Consider the following 21,048-nt stretch of genomic DNA (forward strand, 5'->3'; position numbering starts at 1 on the left):
ATTTCTACATAGGTTGCTTTTGTGAGTTATTCGGACGATTCAAACAACTGTTTGTTTCAAGTAAAAAATATTTATTAATATTAATAGCCAAGTTATATAAAGTTTTTGGGTAGGGAGTACCATACATGTTTTCCTTCATTATATTTTGCTGACGACAGTCTCCATAGAACAGGTCGTATTTCCTCTCGGATCTGAACTGTCGACGTCACATTTTCTCTCACTGTCTTCAACCTGCTTGATCGTGTCAAGGAGCGGCATGCCCTTGGTCTCTGGAGTCAAACAGATAGCGAGACCCGCTAGTACTGCGCAACCACCGAAGAATAACGGAGGCAGGATTGTTGATACTGTATTCTGTGAACAAAAAGTACATTATTATTTATTAAAAGTCTAAAGAGTTGACTATAAAGCGCCTACTGTTATCGTTATTGCAATCACATGAAACTTGGATATTTTTTACCGAGACCGACGTGTGTGGAAACACTTTTAAACCAAGGTCTAGTATTTTTAAGTCCCAACGCAAAAAGAGGTTTGAGAAACGCAAAGAGAGTTTGAAGAGTATGAACATCATTCTGTCCGTCTATCTATCGGTCTGTATTTCTATCCCTAGCATCATAGCTACTGAACAGATTGAGCAATTAAGCAGTTTTGTATTAAAGGTATTAAAGACAAATTTAATAAAAATCGGTCATGCCTTAAATGGGGGGGAAGGGTGGGTTTTTATGCTTTATTTTGTCTTCTTTTTTTTGTGAGCGCGGTTGTTTATGAGTTTCCATTAGTCAAGTAGAAATGTCTAAGAGAATAAAGCGAACGACACCAAGACCAGAACAAAAATGTATAAGAATGAAATTCGCTCTTACGATTCCCCTAATATCTAAAAACAGATAAAAAAGAAGTTAATAACACTTTTTACCAGTATAGGAGTAAGCGGCGCCAACATGCCGCCTATCCTTGACGCGAAGGCTCCGAGCCCGATGAGGGTCCCGCGCACGCTGGTTGGGAACAGCTCCATAGCGTACGTGATGGCGCCCGTGAAGCATGCTGCTATCACCACCTTGCCCAGCAGGAATAGTGAGATCTTTGCCCAAGTGTAGACTGAAAAAAAAAATGGAAATTGAAAAGTTGGTAGGAAGACATATTTTTATTCTTTGGCCGGATGGAATTTCAGTGGCACCATCTTTTTGTGATGACTAAACACGATGAAGTCATTTAGACTTTATTGTGAATACTGGAATAGATAGCAACATTATTGTTTAAATTAGTGCGAAGTTTGTTTTTTTGATATCTAACTTGTTATCACAAATACTCACCATCTGGTATGAAAGCACAAATGATACACACAGCACCACACATTATAAAGCCGACCACCAGCGGCGCCTTCCTCCCGAACCTGTTCATCATGTACAGGCAGATGAGCTCGCCTGGAAATGACATCACCGTGGACAGCAGGAAGTTCACGTATTTGTCTCCTGGCAGCCAGACAGAGTTGAGCATCAGCCCGTAATACACGAAACTGGATGTGAACCGGGTCGTCGAAGCCACAAACAACCGTTTTAGTATTACTTTTGACGAAAATATGGCTTTATAACCCTCTTTTATTTGAACTTCTTCAACATCAAACTTCGCTTTCAGCTTTACGTCACTCATTTCATCGAGTTCTTTGTAATCAATGTTGATTTTGTTGGTTTCTGCTATACGTTTCAGGGATTCTTTTGCTTTATCTATTCTACCGCTAACAATCTGCCATCGAGGGCTCTCGTAGATAAAGAAGATGTAGCTGATGAAGAAGATGAGTGGTCCGTTTATGATGCGGATCAGTGTTTTCCAGTTGGGAACGAACATGGCGATGCAGGCGAACAAGCTCTCGCCAACGTAGATGGCGTAAGCGAATATCACTCCCGAAAGCAGCCTGTACTTTGCACTCGAAATTTCTAATACTGAAAAGATATATTATAGAATCAGTAAGCTGCAAATGGAATACATTTAAAATGCCTTACCCTACTTGCTACTATATAATGCTCAACTATTTAGAGTCCCAGAGATATGGATTCTACTAAATAAAGATTTTTTTGCTTATTAAGTGACTGGTTTCCTGTAAATTAACCGAGTTTAGTATTACGCTATCTCAGACACTCTGTAGACAGTAGACCAAGCAAAAAGTAGGTAGAAAATCCTGTCATTTGTTCATCTGCTTGACTTTGAGTTGCTACTTACATATGACCATAGCACTAGCGTAAGAGCCGCCAGTGAATGTTGCCTCCAGGAATTCAATGAGGACGTACACATAGTAAGTCTTAGCTAACGTCTTCAGGTTGCCGATGGTGCCAAACACCACGCAGATTATCAACGTCGGCTTGCGACCGAACCTGGAAAAATAAAGTTTCATTTAATCTTCTCGTGTATATGCATTTCGCGTCAGTATTATAAGGTATTTTTAAGAAGCAGGATAAAAACCATAACTAATACTGTGTGCTTGCAATTTGACGGGTATTCTTGTCAGATTTTACTTACAAACTAGAGATCTCCCTAGCAGTAGAGACATACAAAAGTCAGAAGTAATTTAAGAGGTCACACCTGTCTGACATCCATCCAGAGATGAGCATGGACACCAGCATGCCGGTGCTGTGGATGGTGCCGATGAGGTTCGACTTCCATGGCTGGCAGGCCAAGTTCAACTGCAATATCAGTATTAAAACAGTATTTTTTTAGTGAGGGAGATTTTAATCTAGAGACTTTGATACTTTGCCCCGCAGGCCAAGTTAATTTGACTTTCCAAAGTATAACGTACTTTCTTAATTATTTCAAGACAGCACTGATAAACGGAGGACAACAGAATCAACATTAGAAAAAGTGCGCTCCAAATATTGTGTCCCAAAATCGCAAATCAGCAACCAGCAAACGAGGTGATCATAGATCAAATCTTTCCTATATGGCAGAGGCTTGGGTTTAGCAGTGAAACATTAATTTGTAGACTATAGCTATTTATTACGTTAAATATTAGTATATTACAGTATATTACCTCAGCAATGACAGTATTGTCAGTTTCATACACCCATTCGGTGCAAGTTTCTTGTGCGCCAGTAAAGCTGTCGTTTCCGCACGCGCTGTCACGAGCCACTGGTTTCGAGCACCTATCTGTCGTAGTGTTTGGCCACCAGCTCGGGTAGAACTCTGTAGAGTTTGGGTCGATACCCTCACATTCATCGACACGACATCTAGAATTGAAACAGGACAGGACTTAATGAGTACAAGTATAATAGGAGAACTATAATTGTTGTTACAATCAGGTTTTAGTTCTGACGTATTGACAGAAATCAGGCAGATTTTTAACATGACTTCAAATTATCGGTGAAGTGCAAGGCGGATTTGTGCATTGAGGGTTCCGTAAAAATAGATGAAAGCAAAAAAAAACGTTTAGGTGTCAAATCCACAAACTGACAAGCCAGCTAAACGGTTCATGAGATGTATGATGACTGATGGACGTACTAATAACTTCCGGTTCCACCCTTTGGGTACAGAACCCTATTATAATTTTTGAAATAATGTGATACCCGACACTTGCAGAGCAAGTATTAGGTAGTGTGTATCATGTGTATGCTCCATTTAGCCCTATATCCCATACTTTTTTTTTATAAAAACTGCTTTGGCAATTAGGTATATTGCGCAACTATTCCATTAATCAGGAATTGTACAACCCGGCAAGGGGTAGTTATAATGAAGAATATTGATTTAAATGAAGAAAATATATATCTAGAGGTTTATTACCTGTAATTAACATCTCCAGCAACAAACACGTAGTTTATACTAACCATGCACACACAGATAGTCGGCAGACATATCAGTATGTATTGGATGATCTGGTATCTACCAAACGGTTCCGTTATTTTTGAAATATCAACATATTTCTGTTCATCTTTTCTGACTGACATTTTCGTTTTGTTAAACATAGTTTTTGAATGAAGTCAGGATGCTGATCAGTGATCGTGTTTTGTTTAATTAATTTAATGTTATCATTTAGATGAGATTCGCGATGATTCGTATAACGCAGAAGGAATTAGAATTTGGAATTCCTAAAATAATAATGTCTTTAAAATCACCATTTATTTTTAAAACTACATCACCATAAACATTCGTTTCACACAAACAAACACTTGCTAAATACTTTAATTTTATTTATCTTTGAACTCATCTACATATAATCATTCAAAATAATACAAATGCAAATAATATACATGCACTCAAGTACTTGTTACATAACTTATCTTATAATTATTTTGTAAGTTAAAAATTTAATTTTAATAATACTAAATTTGATACGTCTCTAAGCACTGAAAAACGAAACAATGAACTGAATGATAACACTTTAATTAAATGATAGACTAACAAAAACAAACATAGTTATCTTCGCGTCATTTACTACTAAAAATAGAAAATTACATAATTTCTTCTCGTCTCCATGTTTTATAGTGATTTAGGATAAACAGATAAATGAAAATTGTGAAAATCGTTAATGATTGTCAATCTAAAAGATGTTTTAACAGCCCCTTTGAACGAAAAAGTTTTTTTTTAATCCATACGGAAGCGCTTTGCTGTCTTGAAAAAAGCAATTTTTACTTAAACAATAGAAATTAATGTAATTAGTATAAAAATATAATAGTTACAGAAAGAGGGTACAAATACAAGGTACTCGGTGGTAAATATGTCCTGTAGACATTACGTATAAATAATTAACGCAAAAAATAATGAATCAAAACAACTTGAATGATTAAATAAATTTATATAGCTTAAACTATTTAAGAAGGATTTTCACTTGTTGAACTGTTAGGTTGCAAATTGTTGTGCAATCATCATATAATATTAGAAATGCGAAAGTGAGCGTGTGTATGTGTGTTAGTTACCACTTCATGTCCAAACGGCTGAACCGATTTCAATAAAATTTTGTATTGAGATACCTGGCACCTTGAATTAGCATATTCCTACTCTTTATGTATTTTTTTACAGCTATAACTAACATTTGGGCGGGAGAATCCGCGAGCAACAGCTAGCAAATTAATAAATAAACACAAGACAAAGTTGGTCTGTTTGTCTTCTTCTGCGTTAGAAAATACACCATAAAGTGTTTTAGAGATATAATATCTTTAACTAAAGTCATACACAAACTTGTCTTATCATATCGCTGCTAAATAAACAAATACCTAATAACTGTTTATAAAACATTATGGCACGTAAAACCCTTTTCACATACATAATAAGTATAGAACAAATATACTTCTTTCTGGTTGTCGACTGTATTTTGACTTTTGCTGAACTGATAGACAGAGTGGTATAAGTCATCATGCTAAAACAATATTGCACGACGTCGTGCCGGTTCCATCTCCGTGTAGGAGAAGCATTTGTGCAATCCACGAATGCTTGTCATGAGCCTGGGTAACTTTTTTATTTGGTTTTTGTAATTAGAATTAAAAAGTAGTACGGTAGAAATGATAACAGTAAATTCCATTTGTTCAGGCTTTTATTTTCATTTCCATAGTTTTCCAGCATATTTTTACTAAAATAGGTATTCTTTTATTATACAAACAATTAGCAAATTTTATATCAATTGAGAAAAAAACAAAAACTTCCAGTCAATTATTTAAAGAAGAGCATTCTTTAAATAATTGACTACATTGGCTATAGCCAAGAGTCAACAGAATATAACAAAATAATTTTACGATTGAAACTTACTTCCAATTGAAATTAACGTAAAATACCTACCAGTCACCATGAAAAAAAAATGGTACGAAATAACTACCAAAGAAATCTTAGTCTCTATCCTTCTAATTCTAAATCAAGGCGAGGACAGAAGCCATTAGAGAACGTCATATCAGGGTTGAAGCAGAGCGCGCACTGCTGGTTCCAGTACGTGCGCCCATCAGACCCGCAGACTGGTGAGAAGGATCCGGTGCAGGTGCTGCAGACGCTGAAGAAGTCGGTACCCTTGCCGTTCAGGGGCGCTGCTGTTGCCATGCTCACGAGGAACAGTACTGCTACTATGAATATACAGACCTTATTAAGTTCAAAGTTACTCAGATATCGTTATAAAAGTCTTGAAGTCATGCATTCTTGTGTGAAAAAACTTGAATGTAAGACAAAGAAATGTCTATGTGACGTGAAAAGATTGTCATTTTCATACATTGAGCTTTGCCACTGTTGCAAAAAGTTGCCGTTCGCAAGATGAGGTACGCATTTTCGGTGCCAAAACACAACGAGTGGTATTCATGTGAGTTGCTGAAATTAAGGCAAATTTACATTAATCCTCTTTTAAAATCACACTGCATTGCAAAAATTAATATTACTTAATTGATTAATTAATATTCCCGACTTTGGCAGGGATGAGGATATCTTTTTTGACGCTTTGTAAATAATGCATATTTTTCTTTTTATATTATATAGCTTTCAAAATGTAAATATTAGTTTAGTTTAGTTCCTAGATAATATTACTGACAAGTATTTATTTACCTATATGCATATATATATATATGCGCTATGAATAGAGTTAGCGAAAATATCATTCAGAATTATTGACTGCAAATACTCACAATACTTCATGATAATATTTGTGTTTTTAATAATGGCCTTCTAGTGTTATATTCTTTGTTCGTTCAATTTCTTATTTGTGAAGTATTGACGCACAGAATCAGAAATTTATTTAAATTGTAGTGGCACACAAACAGGTATATTGAAAACTGTTATGTTATTGACTATTTTACGCATTATGAACGTTTTCCTTTATTTATCTAGACTTAATTAAAAGTTTAGCTGCTAATTGTAATAAAATGATAATGCATTAAATGTTGTAAGGAAAATGTTGGTTTATGAACTAAATATAGATTTATCGGGGCGACAAACATTTTGCTATGTAGGTAACTAAAAAATAAAAAAGTCGTATCTCTTTTTAACGAATTAGTCAAACTGATGACGAATTTAATACTTATTTTTAATAAATTCGAAGAGAAATCCGGTGACCACAGTTTTGGGAGAGAGGTGTTATTCGCACTATAGATTGTAGAGCGCCAGAAGCTTGAAAGTCTGACAACCAGTCTAACCAAGGGGTATCGTGTTGCCCAGGTAACTGGTGAGGTCAGATAGGCAGTCCCTCATTGTAAAACACTGGTAATTTGCTGAATCCGGTTAGACTGGAAGCCGACCCCAACATAGATGGGAAGAGGCTAGGCTGATGATGATGAGATTGTAGAGCGCCATAGCCTCCTTTGATGGAATGGTCCTGATATAAACAGATGGGTTTAATTATTTAACTTGAAGTAAGTAGTATTTATTCAGTTAATCGTTTCCCCTGGGACACATCGAGCTTAAGTGCTTCTATGGTTTTGTTGGTTTCATGATAGGAAGGTGCTATTGGCTAGGCCCATAAAAATAATCTTAGAACTATTTGCTTTATTGCAAAACACATAAACCTTGTTACACGACAACAGAACAAACTCACATCGTTATTCGTTTAGAATAACATCGCTAAATAATTGTATTGAAGTATTTTCAAAACCTCGATAATCACGTTCCGTTTATCATAAATATGTTTATTAAATAAAAAAATAGAGCAAAGATATAAGATGAGCGATGAAACATTTAAAAGAATAAAACTGTTTTGAATTTGGAACCGAAATAGCTACTGCACGATTACAAAATGGCGGTGATTACTAAGTTGACAGTTGTGGCATTATTACTGTGTTTCCTGTGCCTATTCGGAGAGTCAATGGCTAAGGAAAATTTTTGGGGTAGAAAATCGGCGGGAATTTATCAGGGTCGTATTTTCAAGAGAGAGGCTGACCAAGAAGACTATGCTGACGACGGCTCCTTCGGCAGACCTGAGTTTAACAGGTTCGAAAGACCGCACAAAATTCATGTCGTGCCAGGATTCCTGCATTAACAACAAGGTATTTTTGCGAATAATTTAGGCTATCTATAGTGATGATAAGAATGTATAATATACGTAATAACCTACTTACTTTATATTTAATGTAACATTAAACCATGTGGAAAAAAGTTCTTAATTGTTTTTTTTATCCCTTAATTTTTGGGGCAGGTTTCGGAACTTTGAAAGTCCAATCGCTGTGTTTCGTTATTTATTGATGATTATATTGAAAGAAAATCCAATCAGTTTTATAAAGTTTATTTAAAAATTTAAAAAGTCAGCATACAATAAATCTATTTAAGTAACAGGATTATAATAATATGTTCATCAATAATGTTTAAGTATTACAGTTTATAGTAATAATACTTTAAAAACGAAGATGCGTCAAATCTTACATCTATATCTAAAAATATAAAAAGACATTTACCTCATTACTCATTGTAGAAAACAACAAAAAACTTAAATACTAAATTTTTTAATTCCTTTTTGGCAAAAATCATCGCAATCTAAAAATAACATAAAATAAACACTTGACATCTCACAGGGCAATTTCAATAAGAAAATATGTTATACTTACATAATAAATCTATGGTGAAATTTAAGCAGTATTAAATATTTAAATTGTCAAATAATTAAGTAATTAATTTAAGTCTTTGGAAAACCGATACCTTTCTTCAATTAAAATTATCAATAATATGTCAAACTGTAACTCTACAAATTCTCGTAACATGTTTTCAATGATCAACCTAAGTTTTAAAAGGCGGTTATTACAAAATTCAGCTGTGAACGAATATATTATAGTAACAAACACACAGACAATTAGTTTACTAATTTATAAGCACCTTTGATTCAGCGATACGACGACTTACAATTTATTCGGTTAGTACTTACAACGTTTTTGACATAACTTCCAATATGGCTGCCGTAAATGACCGAAATCTGTTTTGTTATAAAGAATCATAAGTACGGGATGGAAAACTCCAGTATTTTCGGTTATTGATTTGGAAAAATACGAATAGGGTAAATTTTAATCCAATTTCTATTCCAAAGTTAAACTGTAGCAGTTGTAAAAAAAGAGACTTAGCTCTATCCCGTGTAATGCGCTATCCCGCTTTATAACCACAGTCTTAATTCAAGACGAGGTGACAACCTGTGAAGGCCCATGGTTTCAGAAAGTAAGTAAACAGTAAGTTAGCTTCATCTCGCCAACATCTTATTACTAAGAAAGGCTTCACATTTTTGTGAATTCCTTACATTGTTTGACATAATTTTTGTCAGAATAAAGTTCATGACACGACAGATCTCTTCGATTCATTTACGACTATTAAACATTTTTTGAGTAATTAAATATTATTTTAAAACTATGGCACGTTACTTTAGGCATTTAAAACTTAATATCTAATGTTTTTGGCACATACAGAATTCACATTTTCTTTGGGATTACGTTTAAATTAGCTTAAAACTAAATTGGCACTGCCGTAAGCAGGTTAGCAATAATTAGGTAACAAAATGTCTGAATTTGGTACTTCATTTTTATGCTATTTAATATTTTTAATATTTATACTTGTAATAAAAAATAATATTTTAACGCCATAACGCTAAACATCAATTATTCGGTATTTAATATAAACCTTTCAGGGTTATAAAATCAAATTTATTTTCAAAAACTCAAAAGTTTTTTCGTTTCATTTTAAATTTCAATATATTCACTTAAATACCAATAAATCTAGGGTTAGTTAGTGACCATAGACCATAATATACATTGCAAAACATTGTTAAATTGACACAACTTTAGTAACAACAGATAAAACTTGGCATAATCTCATCATGGCGAATTATAGGTAATATATCTATAATAAGGCACATTTAACGTCTAAATATACATATAAGAATCCGTAAGTCACTGTAATGCCATTTGGAGAATCTATCTAGGTAGGTATATGTAGAGAATGTCACAGATTGCTTTAAAATGAGGGGAAAACGTATATTTCGTTTACGATTTAGTAAAGTATCAGCAAAACTTAACGCATTTTAAAATGAGTTTAAAAAAGGTAGTTATCCTACTATTATTGTTAATCCGAAGTTTGAATGGACTCTGTAACTCTATCATAAAAACGGATTTGGCCGTAATTTGGAACACAAACAGTTCCCTTTAATTTTATGTTCCCGTGGGATTATTTTTGATTTGTTGCGGACGGAGCCACCTGCAGCAGCTAGTCGCTATACACTGTCTAATGCGCTCTCTCGTTTTTTCAATTGCAACAACCTTACTTTAAAATGCTGTCTGTCAGTCAAAGAAATATTCATACTTTGAAATAACTGAATAAATAATCAACAAATCGGTTAATTCAGTCCGAAGTTCTGAGTTAAAAAGACTTCTCCTTTTTAGAGTCGGCTGAATTTGGCAATCTGTGACCTCCCTACAACTTATGTTATACTGTTATACAACGTTAGATAAAACATCTGAATAAAACTTCGAAATATACATTTCATAATCTTAACCCTTAAAATAATAATTTTAGAACTAAGAAAGTATATTTTTATAATAGAAAAATTAAGTAAACGTAGTTTAAGAAATGTAATTTGTTGGATTATGTTCAAATTATATTTATTTAACCACACCAATTTTAATTGGTACATACTCTAAGTAAAAATAAATGTAGAATTAAAATTACCAAGAAAATAGTGATGCTTTAGACTTCGGTTTTGAAGATCTGGACTACGTAACCCAGGAAGTCTTAAGATCACTTCCATTCTGATCACAAATCATTATGGTTTTTAGCTACCATTATCTCTTTGCCGGCGATGGTAGCGCTAGCAGCAAAACACTTCAAGAGCTGGCAAGTTTGTACGATAAAATTATAGTTCCGATTTCCACCACCAGCAAAAATAAATTTGTCTTGAATTGATTTTCATTACAGTCAATCATACAAAACAACACAACCAAATAAGCATTATTTAGCTCTAGATTTGTGATAGCTCTACTTTTATGTATGATACTTTAAATGTCGGGTTCAAAAGTATATCAACCTATATTATAAAATATTCGTTTTCAAAATTAATTTTCGTATAAATTGAGACTGAATCGTGCAGTATCTTCAGCACCATTACTTCCTAGATTCGCAGGTTAGCTGGTTAGTACTCGCGGCGGCAGTAGTAGCCGAGCGAGCGGCACTTCTGGCACAGGTGCTGGGGATGGATCTTGGACTGGTCGCTCACGTCCAGCCCGTCTGGCTTCTCCAGAGGCCTCTGGAAGTGTCAAACTGAGGAGTTAATATTGTAAATTTTACTCAGTTAGAGCTTGTAGTGGAGGGAGTAAATGAATCACGAACGACTATTCTTGTTGTTTTTAGAAATAAATTTGAATTTTACTGTTTTAACAAAATGTATATTATGTATGGTTTTTTTATTTTATTAATTTTTGTTTTGTTTTAATTGTTTTTTAATTTAAAGAACAGACACATACTATAAATAACTATAAAACCTAAAGAAAACTTTATCCAAAGGAAGTTTCCACAAATTACAATATATTTGGAAAAGGAGAGCGTTAGGAGAGAAAGATTTTTGTCAGGTATCTACAATCATACAAAAATCCCTTTGACTGGCGAAGCTCCCCAATGCGCTTTTCATAAAAGGTCTACGGGATGAAATGTCCTTTTTTAATTGTAATTAGGTCTTCTGTAAGTACTAACGCACCTGCTTATGTGGGAACACGTTGATCCGGCATTTGATGCACTCCTGGCCGTTGTTCGCCCACGAGTTGCCGCTCATCCACTTGCGCTTACACTTCGGACACTTGTACTCGCCGAAGCACCTCTTCTTGCCCTGGTACGGAGTCAAACCCTCGCCTTTTGGACGTGCCTGGAAGTCAGATTAGAACAAAACTATAATAAGTACTAAACTAAAATGCCAAACAAGGTGAATTGAGCAGTTTGACGAAATATCCTTAACGCAAAATTAGTTTTTCGTCTTTAAGGAGCATTTCCATCTTTAATTTCGCCGGATTTAGTTTATTATCATGACACAAATTATCAGCTTAATGGATGATGTAGACTTTATTTACAAAAATTTTAGAGATAAAAAAACTTAAAGCCAACCAACGTATAAATCTGAAAGAATCGTTATGTAAGGTTTCAAGCGTAGGATTACAATAACTACATCTGTACATACGTACCTCATTATTACATAGTCTTATATTTACAAACATATTCCAAACAGTTATCAGTTTCTGAGAATTGATACGTCTCGGACGTTTCCTGACACGGCGCGCTAGCTTTTTGTTGATATTGCATATATTGTACGGAGTACTTTAGTTTAAAATAACAAACGAAAAGCTCTAAGGATCACATGTCTTATCTGCTCCACAATTTCTTGGATGAATAGCAAAGAGCAATGCATCATCATCATCACTCCCCTGCCTTTATCGCGCAACATGTCTTCTTCTTCCATACCTTTCTATCGGCCGTCATCTCACAAGAAACACTCTTTGCAGCCATATCGTCTTTCACACAATCCATCCATAGTTTCTTCGATCGTCCTCTTCCCCTATATCCATCCACATCCATGCGCAACGCCTTCCTCACCACATGATTTTCATTCCTCCGCATGTCAAGCTCATACCATGACAGCCGGTCAGTATGAAGCCGGTTAAAAAGCTATGCTAAACGCTTTAAACAGCAATGGCAATAAAATTCCAATTATAATCTCAATCCAATTGACTTCAAAACCCAATCTTTCAAATATTCGAACTCTTGAATCAAGTTCGTCAAACATAGCTGTGTTAACGAATTTTTATTGCCCATTCGTTCAGTTCAAAGCACTCTAAACTAGCTTTGTAATATAAAACCGATAGAATAACAAGCAAGCTCTCTGCTTCTTAGAATTAGGGGCGAGATGAATGCCGCTATTGTTCTCACAACATTGTATTTACTGATTTTATTTCTACAATCATAAATTGATGATAAGACGAATTTGTTCTAGATGATGCTCGTAAATGTTTATGATTTCTTTGATTGTATTTGTTTCGCGCATAATGTGTTTTCAGTAGTAACTGAGCGAGCTACTTGATTGTTATCAGTATATAATGTGTAACCGCTGATTTAATTAACAATTGAAAGTGATGAAATCAAACAATAAGTCTACAGCTTCATCAAAGTTCGTCACGAAATATTCACACGTAACACACACAGCAGCTCAATTGTCACTGACAGCGCAACATTCAAAGCAGAAATTTAAATTTAAATATTTCCATTAACATGTGATGATCCGTATTTGTTTCTACAGTAACAAACCGCTGACTTCTATAAAGAAGCGAAAATATATAAATAACTGTGAGTATAATTTGGCAAAATGCCTAAAAACATCCCGCAATCGTTGTGTTTGATTTTGAAAGCAGTTTAGGCGACAATTAATTGTTTTTTAAAGTTATAGGTGTCGGCGGTTGTGCCTTAGCGTCTGAGTATTTTATATAATTTGTTTACAAGGAAACCAGCAACACTTGCCAAAACAACGTCAATTGAAGGGTACATGGTAACTTTTGACTAGAACTTTAAGACAGATATCAAAAAGATTTTTATGATTGTAATGTCTACTGGCAACAGTTAGTTATATTAACTAAGTATTTTACGAGGAATTTATTCCTATAGTATTACTACTATTCTAAAACTGAATTTGGCGTTTATTCCAACTTTGAGTATGCCAAATATATTGCCTTTGAAGAAACTTGCGCAGTATAGTAAGCCGTTTCGCTTTCTAACCAACCCTACGTTAAAAGCTCAAGAAACACGCCCTTAAGATGCTAGACAATAATGATACTTAAAAACATCAATAGAACAAGGATTAATTAGCAGGTATATTAATATTCACCTGAGGGCAATCTCCAATATAATGTCCCTTCTTGAAGCAGAGGTGGCACATGTAGGCGGGCGGCGGGGGGCGCGGAGGTCGCCGCAGTGACAGCGCCGCCAGCTGCTCCGCCAGCGAGCTGGTGTCATCTGCCGGCGGTGCTGCGGAGCCCGGCGCCGCTGTCGGCAACGGACCCCATACTGAGCCCGGCACCCACTGGGAATAGAACATGGAAACTTAGTAAACTGTGTCGGTTTTGGATAAATAGCCAAGAGAGAAGGTAGAGAGAAGAGGAATTCGTCTAGTTTGCGCCGTTCATCCAATCCAACGTCCTAAGGTAAGAAACATAAAGAAAACGAATTAGTCAAATTGAGAACCAACTATTTAAAAGCCGGTTGAAAAGAATGTTTGCGAAGAGCTCGGAAAGGACGTGGTCCTCTCCTCCTCTCCGTTTAAAAAGTGTTACAATTTTACGTAACATTTTAATAACTGCGCTCGTTTATTACATTGCAGTCTACAAATCAATCGAAATCATCAAATAAATGTATCCACTTATGACATCCATGCGTCATCACAGTACTAAATGGATCATTAAACGAAGGTTCAAATCATTCAAGAGGCTACGACATTCCTAGACGTTCTTAATCACGACCAATATGCGGGAACGATTAAACAAATGAAATTGCAGTAAATAATGAAAGACGCGCGGTGATTGGTCGGCGGAGTTGCGCACGCGCATCTGTTCAACGAATTATTGAGCCCGCGCACCCGTTCCAATTTCGAACGTGAGTTGACGCTCTGAATCACGCGCGGACACAAATGGACTAAATGGTTATGCGTGTATTTGAAAGTCGATTATTGTTTTGTGCTATAGCTATGTCTACAGATCGTTTATCAGAGTTAGCGTTGAACAGCGTTGTCCTTTATAAAAGATATTTATATAAACCAGCTTTTATACTCATTGTAAGATGATAAGATTATTTTGAATGGTTCAAGGTACCATTGATTTGTGAGAATTACTACAGACTACTTTGTCTACATGATTGACACGTTGTATAGATTTAGTACTATTAACATATTCCTTCTCTAAATGAGAAAGGGGTTCCCAGCCGTGGGAAATTTACAGGCCGATATTATCAAAGTTCGCCTAGAAACTTTAACAAAGTCAGCCAAAGAGCCATGCAATTGATATTGCCAAATTCTACGGTAAATTGGAAGAAGCTTAGCTCCTAATTCATTCAGGAATTTGGCAATCCTGCTTGGGCATTTCGGTGGCTTGTCACTCGTTGTTAAATTCAGTCTAGTTAACTAGCTGCCAAAATGTTACGTGCACATAGCACTACATACCGAGATCAAAGGAAATCAGTTTACGGCTTTCTAGTCTAGATATTAGATATTTAGCAACATACAATATTGTTATTTGTTTTAATTGTTCACGGTGCCCCGTTCAAAGGATAAAAAGGCAATTTAACTCTATTATTGGGTTTTCGCTCTCTATTCGTCAGTAATTCCGTCAGACATTAAGCTGTATCTTATTACCCGTGATACCTATACAGTTGAAATTATCACAGATGATGAATCTACGTTGCTATAAGAATGGTACAATTTTTTTCCCACTTTTTTATACAGAACCTACACATTAACTAATGAGACAACTCAATACTCAATACTTTATTGCTTCCATAATGTAGTTACAGGTACAATGATCAATTATGGACCCCGGAGGGCACAGCATTATGGTAGTTGCTCACTAGCATTATCCTAAACATAACATAGTATAACCATAGCTACTTTGAATCATATTCGCAGACATCGATCCCATATTCAATTTGCAGCCATTAACTGAATATAAATTTCAGCCAAAACGAACCTCAAAGTGGCCATTACATTTAGTTAGCCGGCGATATGAAGACAGATATAATATTGCACATTTGTTTATTAATGGCCGCTATTAATATACGCGGGAACGGTGGGTGGAGTCATTTTTGGAACCTGGCCCTGTACTATAAACTTAGAATTACGTCTGTACAGGTTGTGCAAGTGAGCTGGCGCTCTACAAAGCGAGTATTGGTGTCTCGCTTCCACACGATAACAACTTACATTAAGAGCGTTTAGTAAGGGCGCTGGCATGTTCCGTTTTTAAAGCGATTTGTCGAATGCCATCGAGAAAAATGGAGTTATGAAAACTTTTTCGCTGTATAAAACTATTGTTCTAATACGGTGTTAGTTTTGATGTATGCATTTAAGCACAAGTTTTTTTGATGGTACTTGAATATTATTTTCTAATTGATTATTTTAGTATTTGTACATATTGAAGCTTTTTGACTTCCTATTTTTTAATCGGATGAAAAAAACACTCGGCGCCATAAAAAAAATCAAAAGACTGGTTAGGTTCATATTTATTTATAAATTGCATAATATCATATCGGATATGGCCTGTAAGGATATTTGTAACTTTAGAAAAATAAATAAATAATTGAAATCGTTATTACACAAGCGACCATAGTTTTTAAACACTCGTGGTTTTAAAGTTACCAAGGATAAAGACTCTACTAGATTTCATCAGCGTTATAAGCATCAATTGTTTCGTGTTACTCTGACAAGTCCGTCAGTAACTGTTGAGTGTCGAGTTACCTCACGATGTCATCCTGTTCGCCGCTTTGATCTGTCTGATACCTCGTTCCATTTGTAATACTATTGCATCTTTAATCGACGCCTCTTCCATCACCCGTACAAGCTCATGTTTAACTATTAAGGATCAAAGGACCAGCTCGTAACGTTTAAATACATGTTACACTATAAAATGAATGTATAAGGTTGGTGTTAAATGACGATAAATTAAAAAAAATATATTCGAAGTTGGTATTAAAAATTTAATTTTACAGTCATTTTACATTTTGCTGTAGTACTAATGCAATGTCAGTTACACAGCATCTACATTCACGCACCTCCAACACTTTCTATGTGCTCTAGCTGTGGAAAAGTGGCGCAACCAACTCAAAACACCAAATGAAGCTTCCGTACCGAAGGACCAGAAATTCGGTCCTAGTTTACCAACACGCGGGCATTCCCGTTTACAATCAAGGTGCATGCCCCCAGCGCGGTGCGGGGTAACCATAACTCTATAATTAGACAACTACCTGACTGGTTTCTATCACTTGTTGTCAGCAGACATTTTTGGATACAGCTTCACTGACAAACGTTACGGAAAGCTCTGGGGACTCACTGCGATTACTAATAAGATTTATTTTCCGAAGGGATTCATGGTCACACGAAAATGGAAACGATGTCGTGAATAATTACGTAAATTATGTTTCTCGCTTCCGTTTGATGTCTTTAATAGTTTTCAATAAATCATACGTGAATTTATGTGTTTTTCAATGTGCTTATACGATATCTACATACATACATACACATGTCTTTTATCGTTACACCAATGAGAAATTTAAATATTTTTCTTGCCAGTTCTTCTCCATAACAATGACATTTTGGAACCGAACAACTAGAATTAATAATATGAAAGTTTCGGAAAAAATGTTTTCTTCAATTTATTTTAAGTTGATTTTACTTTTTATCTTTATAGAGACATTATCCTTAAGGTTCTAATGAATAAAACAGTTCATATCCATAGACAAAACTTGGGTTTAAGACAACGTTTTCACAATATGTAAGAGTAATGTTGTTCTAATTTCTAATATTTGTTACTTTCTATTACGCAATCTTATTGCGAATATCAGTCATATATTATGCTATTGTAATCAGATAAATTATTGGCACTATATGAAGCGAATCAATTGGAAAAGAGAGAAGAAGAAAAATGAAAAGCGCAGAGTTTAATCCCAAAAAGATTTTACTACAACATTATCAAGCTTCTTTAACACGTAAATAAAATAGAACATTGCAGATTTAAAGGAAAACAGACTTACGAATGTTTATTTTTCAACTGTTGTAAGAATGTTTTGGTAAACTTGCATAGTCACCGCAAATTCTGTGCTAAAAGCAGATGCTACATGTTTGTTGTGAGATGACTAGAGGTATTTCATGTTACCAATGGTTAGGTATCTCTGGCCCACAGTTTTCAAGTTAAGAGATTTTGTAATTCTACGGTATATTTAAACATAGTGAGGATGACTAGAGGTATTTCATGTTACCAATGGTTAGGTATCTCTGGCCCACAGTTTTCAAGTTAAGAGATTTTGTAATTCTACGGTATATTTAAACATAGTGAGGAAATTTAGATTTCAATCACTGATCTTTCGAATCCAAAATAGTCAAGCCGCAGCGAGGGAGCGTGAAGATCAATGCTTAAAATCTCAATTCTATGTGGAAAGAGGCCTATGTCAAACAGTTAGTATTTTTAAAGGGTAGGTGAAAATCAGGCACACTTTGCTTCAACAACAATTCGTGTCCTATTTACATTTTCTGGAAAACGCTTAGACTGGAGTTACAATACCTTAAGATTAGTTTTTGTGTATGTTGAAGTGTTCGTAACGATGAATTTCAAGAAAGAAATAAAGAGATAAACACAAGAATACATATTAAGAAAAAACTTTACCTTAAATTTTTATCTCAGTAAAAGTTCGATAAACTTATTTAACTTATTTTAGGATGCTAGTCTATTTCAAAATAAACGATGAAAAATAAATGTAAATAATCTACGTAATGTTAGATAAGTCTAAAGCTAGTCGTCTTATTTAGACAACATACCTATATTAAAAAAAAATCAGTGAGTACCTAAATATGTTTAATAACGGTTTGCACACAAGATTTTTCTTACCCTACCCCGTCTTTGATCATATGACGCCGAAACGTTGTCGCAAATCAGCTATTAAATAAATAATTATAAATCCGTCTCACGAGATTATTCCTATAAAATCTGAATCATCAGTTATGTTTAAATAATAATTCGGAAATGGTTTGAAGAGCCCCTTCCTTATTCATAACATACCGATGTCATTGCCAACAAGAGAAAAAATAGACAATCCGCTGTTTTTGATCAAGTATTGATCAAGAATCAAGGTCTTAATTAATTGGTAGTATTATAGTGATTTATTTAAAGTCTATAGCTACTGCATAATTAATCATTTCTATGATGTAGTTCTTCTTAAGCAAGTTATACTTAAGCACTTCTTTGTAGTGATAACATGTTAAAAATATCCCAATACCTACAGCCAGAGGAACTTGATTTGGATTTATACCAATTTTCAATACCTTTTTTTAACTTCGATCAAAATTAAAGAAGCAGAACTTCATTTTCATGTTTGTAAACAACTAGCCAATGGAAAGTTTATTACAAAATATGTTTTTGTAATAACCATACGAAATACGGACATAAACCGTGCAACAACAATATCCTCAAACATGCTCATTCATTAATTAATTGCTATAACTGTCCGCGTAAATACCGCGTAATAAGTATTTTTATGTCAATGACCCCTGCGCAGGATTTAGGCGCGATTTGTAAGCGGTATACCGTATAGTACTATTTCGATCTCGGCTTCCATACATCGGTACGGTATTCAAAGGGAATTACGGATATAAGCACTTCATAGCTATTCGTAAAGAAAAACACTTTGGATCATTTAATCAAGTATTTTTTAACTAGATAATATAATACTCATTTGTAATAGACTTTTACTTTTCCAAATTATTGCTAAGTGTTTGTTTTAAAGAAATCCTCATTAGGTTAAATGTGTTTTGTAAGAACAAAATAATACAGTTGCGAGATCCGTTTCGCTTGAATGGTTAAATAGAAGATTTGAATCTTTCTATAAATGGTCATAAGGACCAATTTCCGCAAATGTTGGTCCTTACGGCCGTAATCAATTTATTCCCTAAAAGCAGTAATATTATGAAACTACGAATAAAGAACCATTGAGTCATACTATGAAAACGTGAGAGATTTATTTTGCCTCGTCGTGACGTCACCACGGTATATGGATCAGGGAGAAATGGCTAATACATCAATATAGACTGCATATAGATTGTTGAAACATAACCGTAGATCAAAACTCGCTGTTTACTAAGAAACATCAGTTCTCAGTATAATGACTTGATTTAACAGCAGACTAAAATAAATAAAAAATGAAACAAAAAATCTATTTTTGTTCTAATTAACGTATTGAAGCATATATTGGATATATATAAAGGACCAGAAAAAGCCAGTTACAGATCATGTTCAAAGAAAGTGTGAGTACCTGATCGTTCTGATCGTGAGTCAAGTACAGCCAGCCGAGCAGAGCTTGCGGGCAGCTCTCCGTCTTGCCGCACCACTGGGGCAGGTCGGCGCCGATAGCTGTCGGCGACATCGCACCATAACACTGTCACAGCACTAGAGAAACAGGAATATAGACTAGTTTGTAATATTTGGTTGTCTTTGTTTAGTCAGGGCATCGCGTCGGCCGGGTCGGTTGGTATTTTTGGATCGCGCTCGGTTCCACGGGATGCGCGTGCGCCGGCTACTATATGACTAGCGGTCGCCGCCGCTCCTTAAGACGGGAGATGTGGTGATTAGGGATGTTTCGTCTTGCAGTTATGTTGTCGATTAATGTGCAGAGGTTAGGTAGTAGTTGTAATTTTTTAAATTGTGTAAATTGTGGGATAAGATAATTAGAAAAATAGAAGTGCACTGAGCTAGGATATTTACGAACTCAATTTTAGAGTTTAGATAAATTTCATGGTTCTAGGCGCATTCTACACTAAAACTCCTGTTTTGTAATTTAGTAAATACGTGTTTGAAAAATGTGTAATTATACCAGCTCTGGATATTTACATTTCTTACGTAATGTTTGTGTTGTGCAGCGTAAATAGAGCTATAAATAAAGAATATTTTAAGAACAATTATTGTAAAATAAACTATCGATATCGATACGTGTCCCATCCCTAGTAGCGAGCATGTGGGCGCACCCGTCCGCGCTCCGGGGACGGCCAGGAGAGCAATATTTTGGTTCACCGCGTACCACAACACTACGCTACACTGCTTGCCGTCGCTCAGTACCTTGGTACCGGCAATGTAAATATTTTCGTCTTTTTCATCCGAAAGTAGAGAAAATTGTGCTGAATAGTCAACGTTGTGTGATAATAATTCGGAAAGGGATTCTCATTCGATTTAGTTTTCGCTTTTTAAGCGGCTTCAAAAAAAGAGGAAATTGATAGTATTTCATTTATGAAATATAATGAAAAAAAAAAACATGGAAATAATATTATCATCATCGATCATATGTAGCAGTTTCTGTTGACTTGGTTTAAATGTAAAAGAGAGATGTAGAGAAGACTATATTTAATTAATACGTAGACAT

At 35.1% G+C, this 21,048-nt stretch overlaps 4 protein-coding genes across 5 annotated transcripts in view; 1 reads left to right on the forward strand and 3 right to left on the reverse strand.

Moving 5' to 3' along the window:
* Window positions 1-48: 48 nt before the first annotated feature.
* Window positions 49-4,114, reverse strand: LOC113497262 (organic cation transporter protein-like). Its single transcript, XM_026876734.1, has 7 exons — window positions 3,763-4,114; window positions 3,017-3,212; window positions 2,572-2,672; window positions 2,212-2,363; window positions 1,308-1,934; window positions 911-1,092; window positions 49-351 (listed from the first exon to the last, which is right to left on the reverse strand). Exons 1-7 carry the CDS (start codon window positions 3,942-3,944, stop codon window positions 139-141), a joined length of 1,653 nt encoding a protein of 550 aa, XP_026732535.1. The 5' UTR covers window positions 3,945-4,114; the 3' UTR covers window positions 49-138.
* A 1,573-nt stretch (window positions 4,115-5,687) lies between these two features.
* LOC113497707 (serine protease inhibitor Kazal-type 1-like) lies at window positions 5,688-7,122 on the reverse strand. Its single transcript, XM_026877394.1, has 2 exons — window positions 6,576-7,122; window positions 5,688-6,026 (listed from the first exon to the last, which is right to left on the reverse strand). The coding sequence occupies exons 1-2, from the start codon at window positions 6,583-6,585 to the stop codon at window positions 5,806-5,808; spliced, it is 231 nt and encodes a 76-aa protein (XP_026733195.1). The 5' UTR covers window positions 6,586-7,122; the 3' UTR covers window positions 5,688-5,805.
* Window positions 7,123-10,467: 3,345 nt separating this feature from the next.
* LOC113497696 (zinc finger CCHC domain-containing protein 24-like) lies at window positions 10,468-20,552 on the reverse strand. Of its 2 annotated transcripts, none has more exons than XM_026877384.1 (4): window positions 19,948-20,542; window positions 13,772-13,966; window positions 11,603-11,767; window positions 10,468-11,155 (listed from the first exon to the last, which is right to left on the reverse strand). In XM_026877384.1, exons 1-4 carry the CDS (start codon window positions 20,056-20,058, stop codon window positions 11,042-11,044), a joined length of 585 nt encoding a protein of 194 aa, XP_026733185.1. In that variant the 5' UTR covers window positions 20,059-20,542; the 3' UTR covers window positions 10,468-11,041. The 2 variants fall into 2 exon arrangements, with proteins under 2 accessions (XP_026733185.1, XP_026733186.1); XM_026877385.1 differs by having other exon boundaries at window positions 11,031-11,169; window positions 19,948-20,552.
* Window positions 13,994-21,048, forward strand: part of LOC113497694 (cyclin-dependent kinase-like 1) — a 40,779-nt gene continuing 33,724 nt past the window's right edge. Inside the window, exon 1 of the mRNA XM_026877378.1 lies at window positions 13,994-14,087. The gene's annotated coding sequence lies outside the window, so the exon portion shown is untranslated. The remainder of the gene's footprint in view (window positions 14,088-21,048) is intronic.

Source organism: Trichoplusia ni, chromosome 9, assembly GCF_003590095.1.
Source record: "Trichoplusia ni isolate ovarian cell line Hi5 chromosome 9, tn1, whole genome shotgun sequence".
In the NCBI taxonomy this organism is placed as follows: domain Eukaryota; kingdom Metazoa; phylum Arthropoda; class Insecta; order Lepidoptera; family Noctuidae; genus Trichoplusia; species Trichoplusia ni.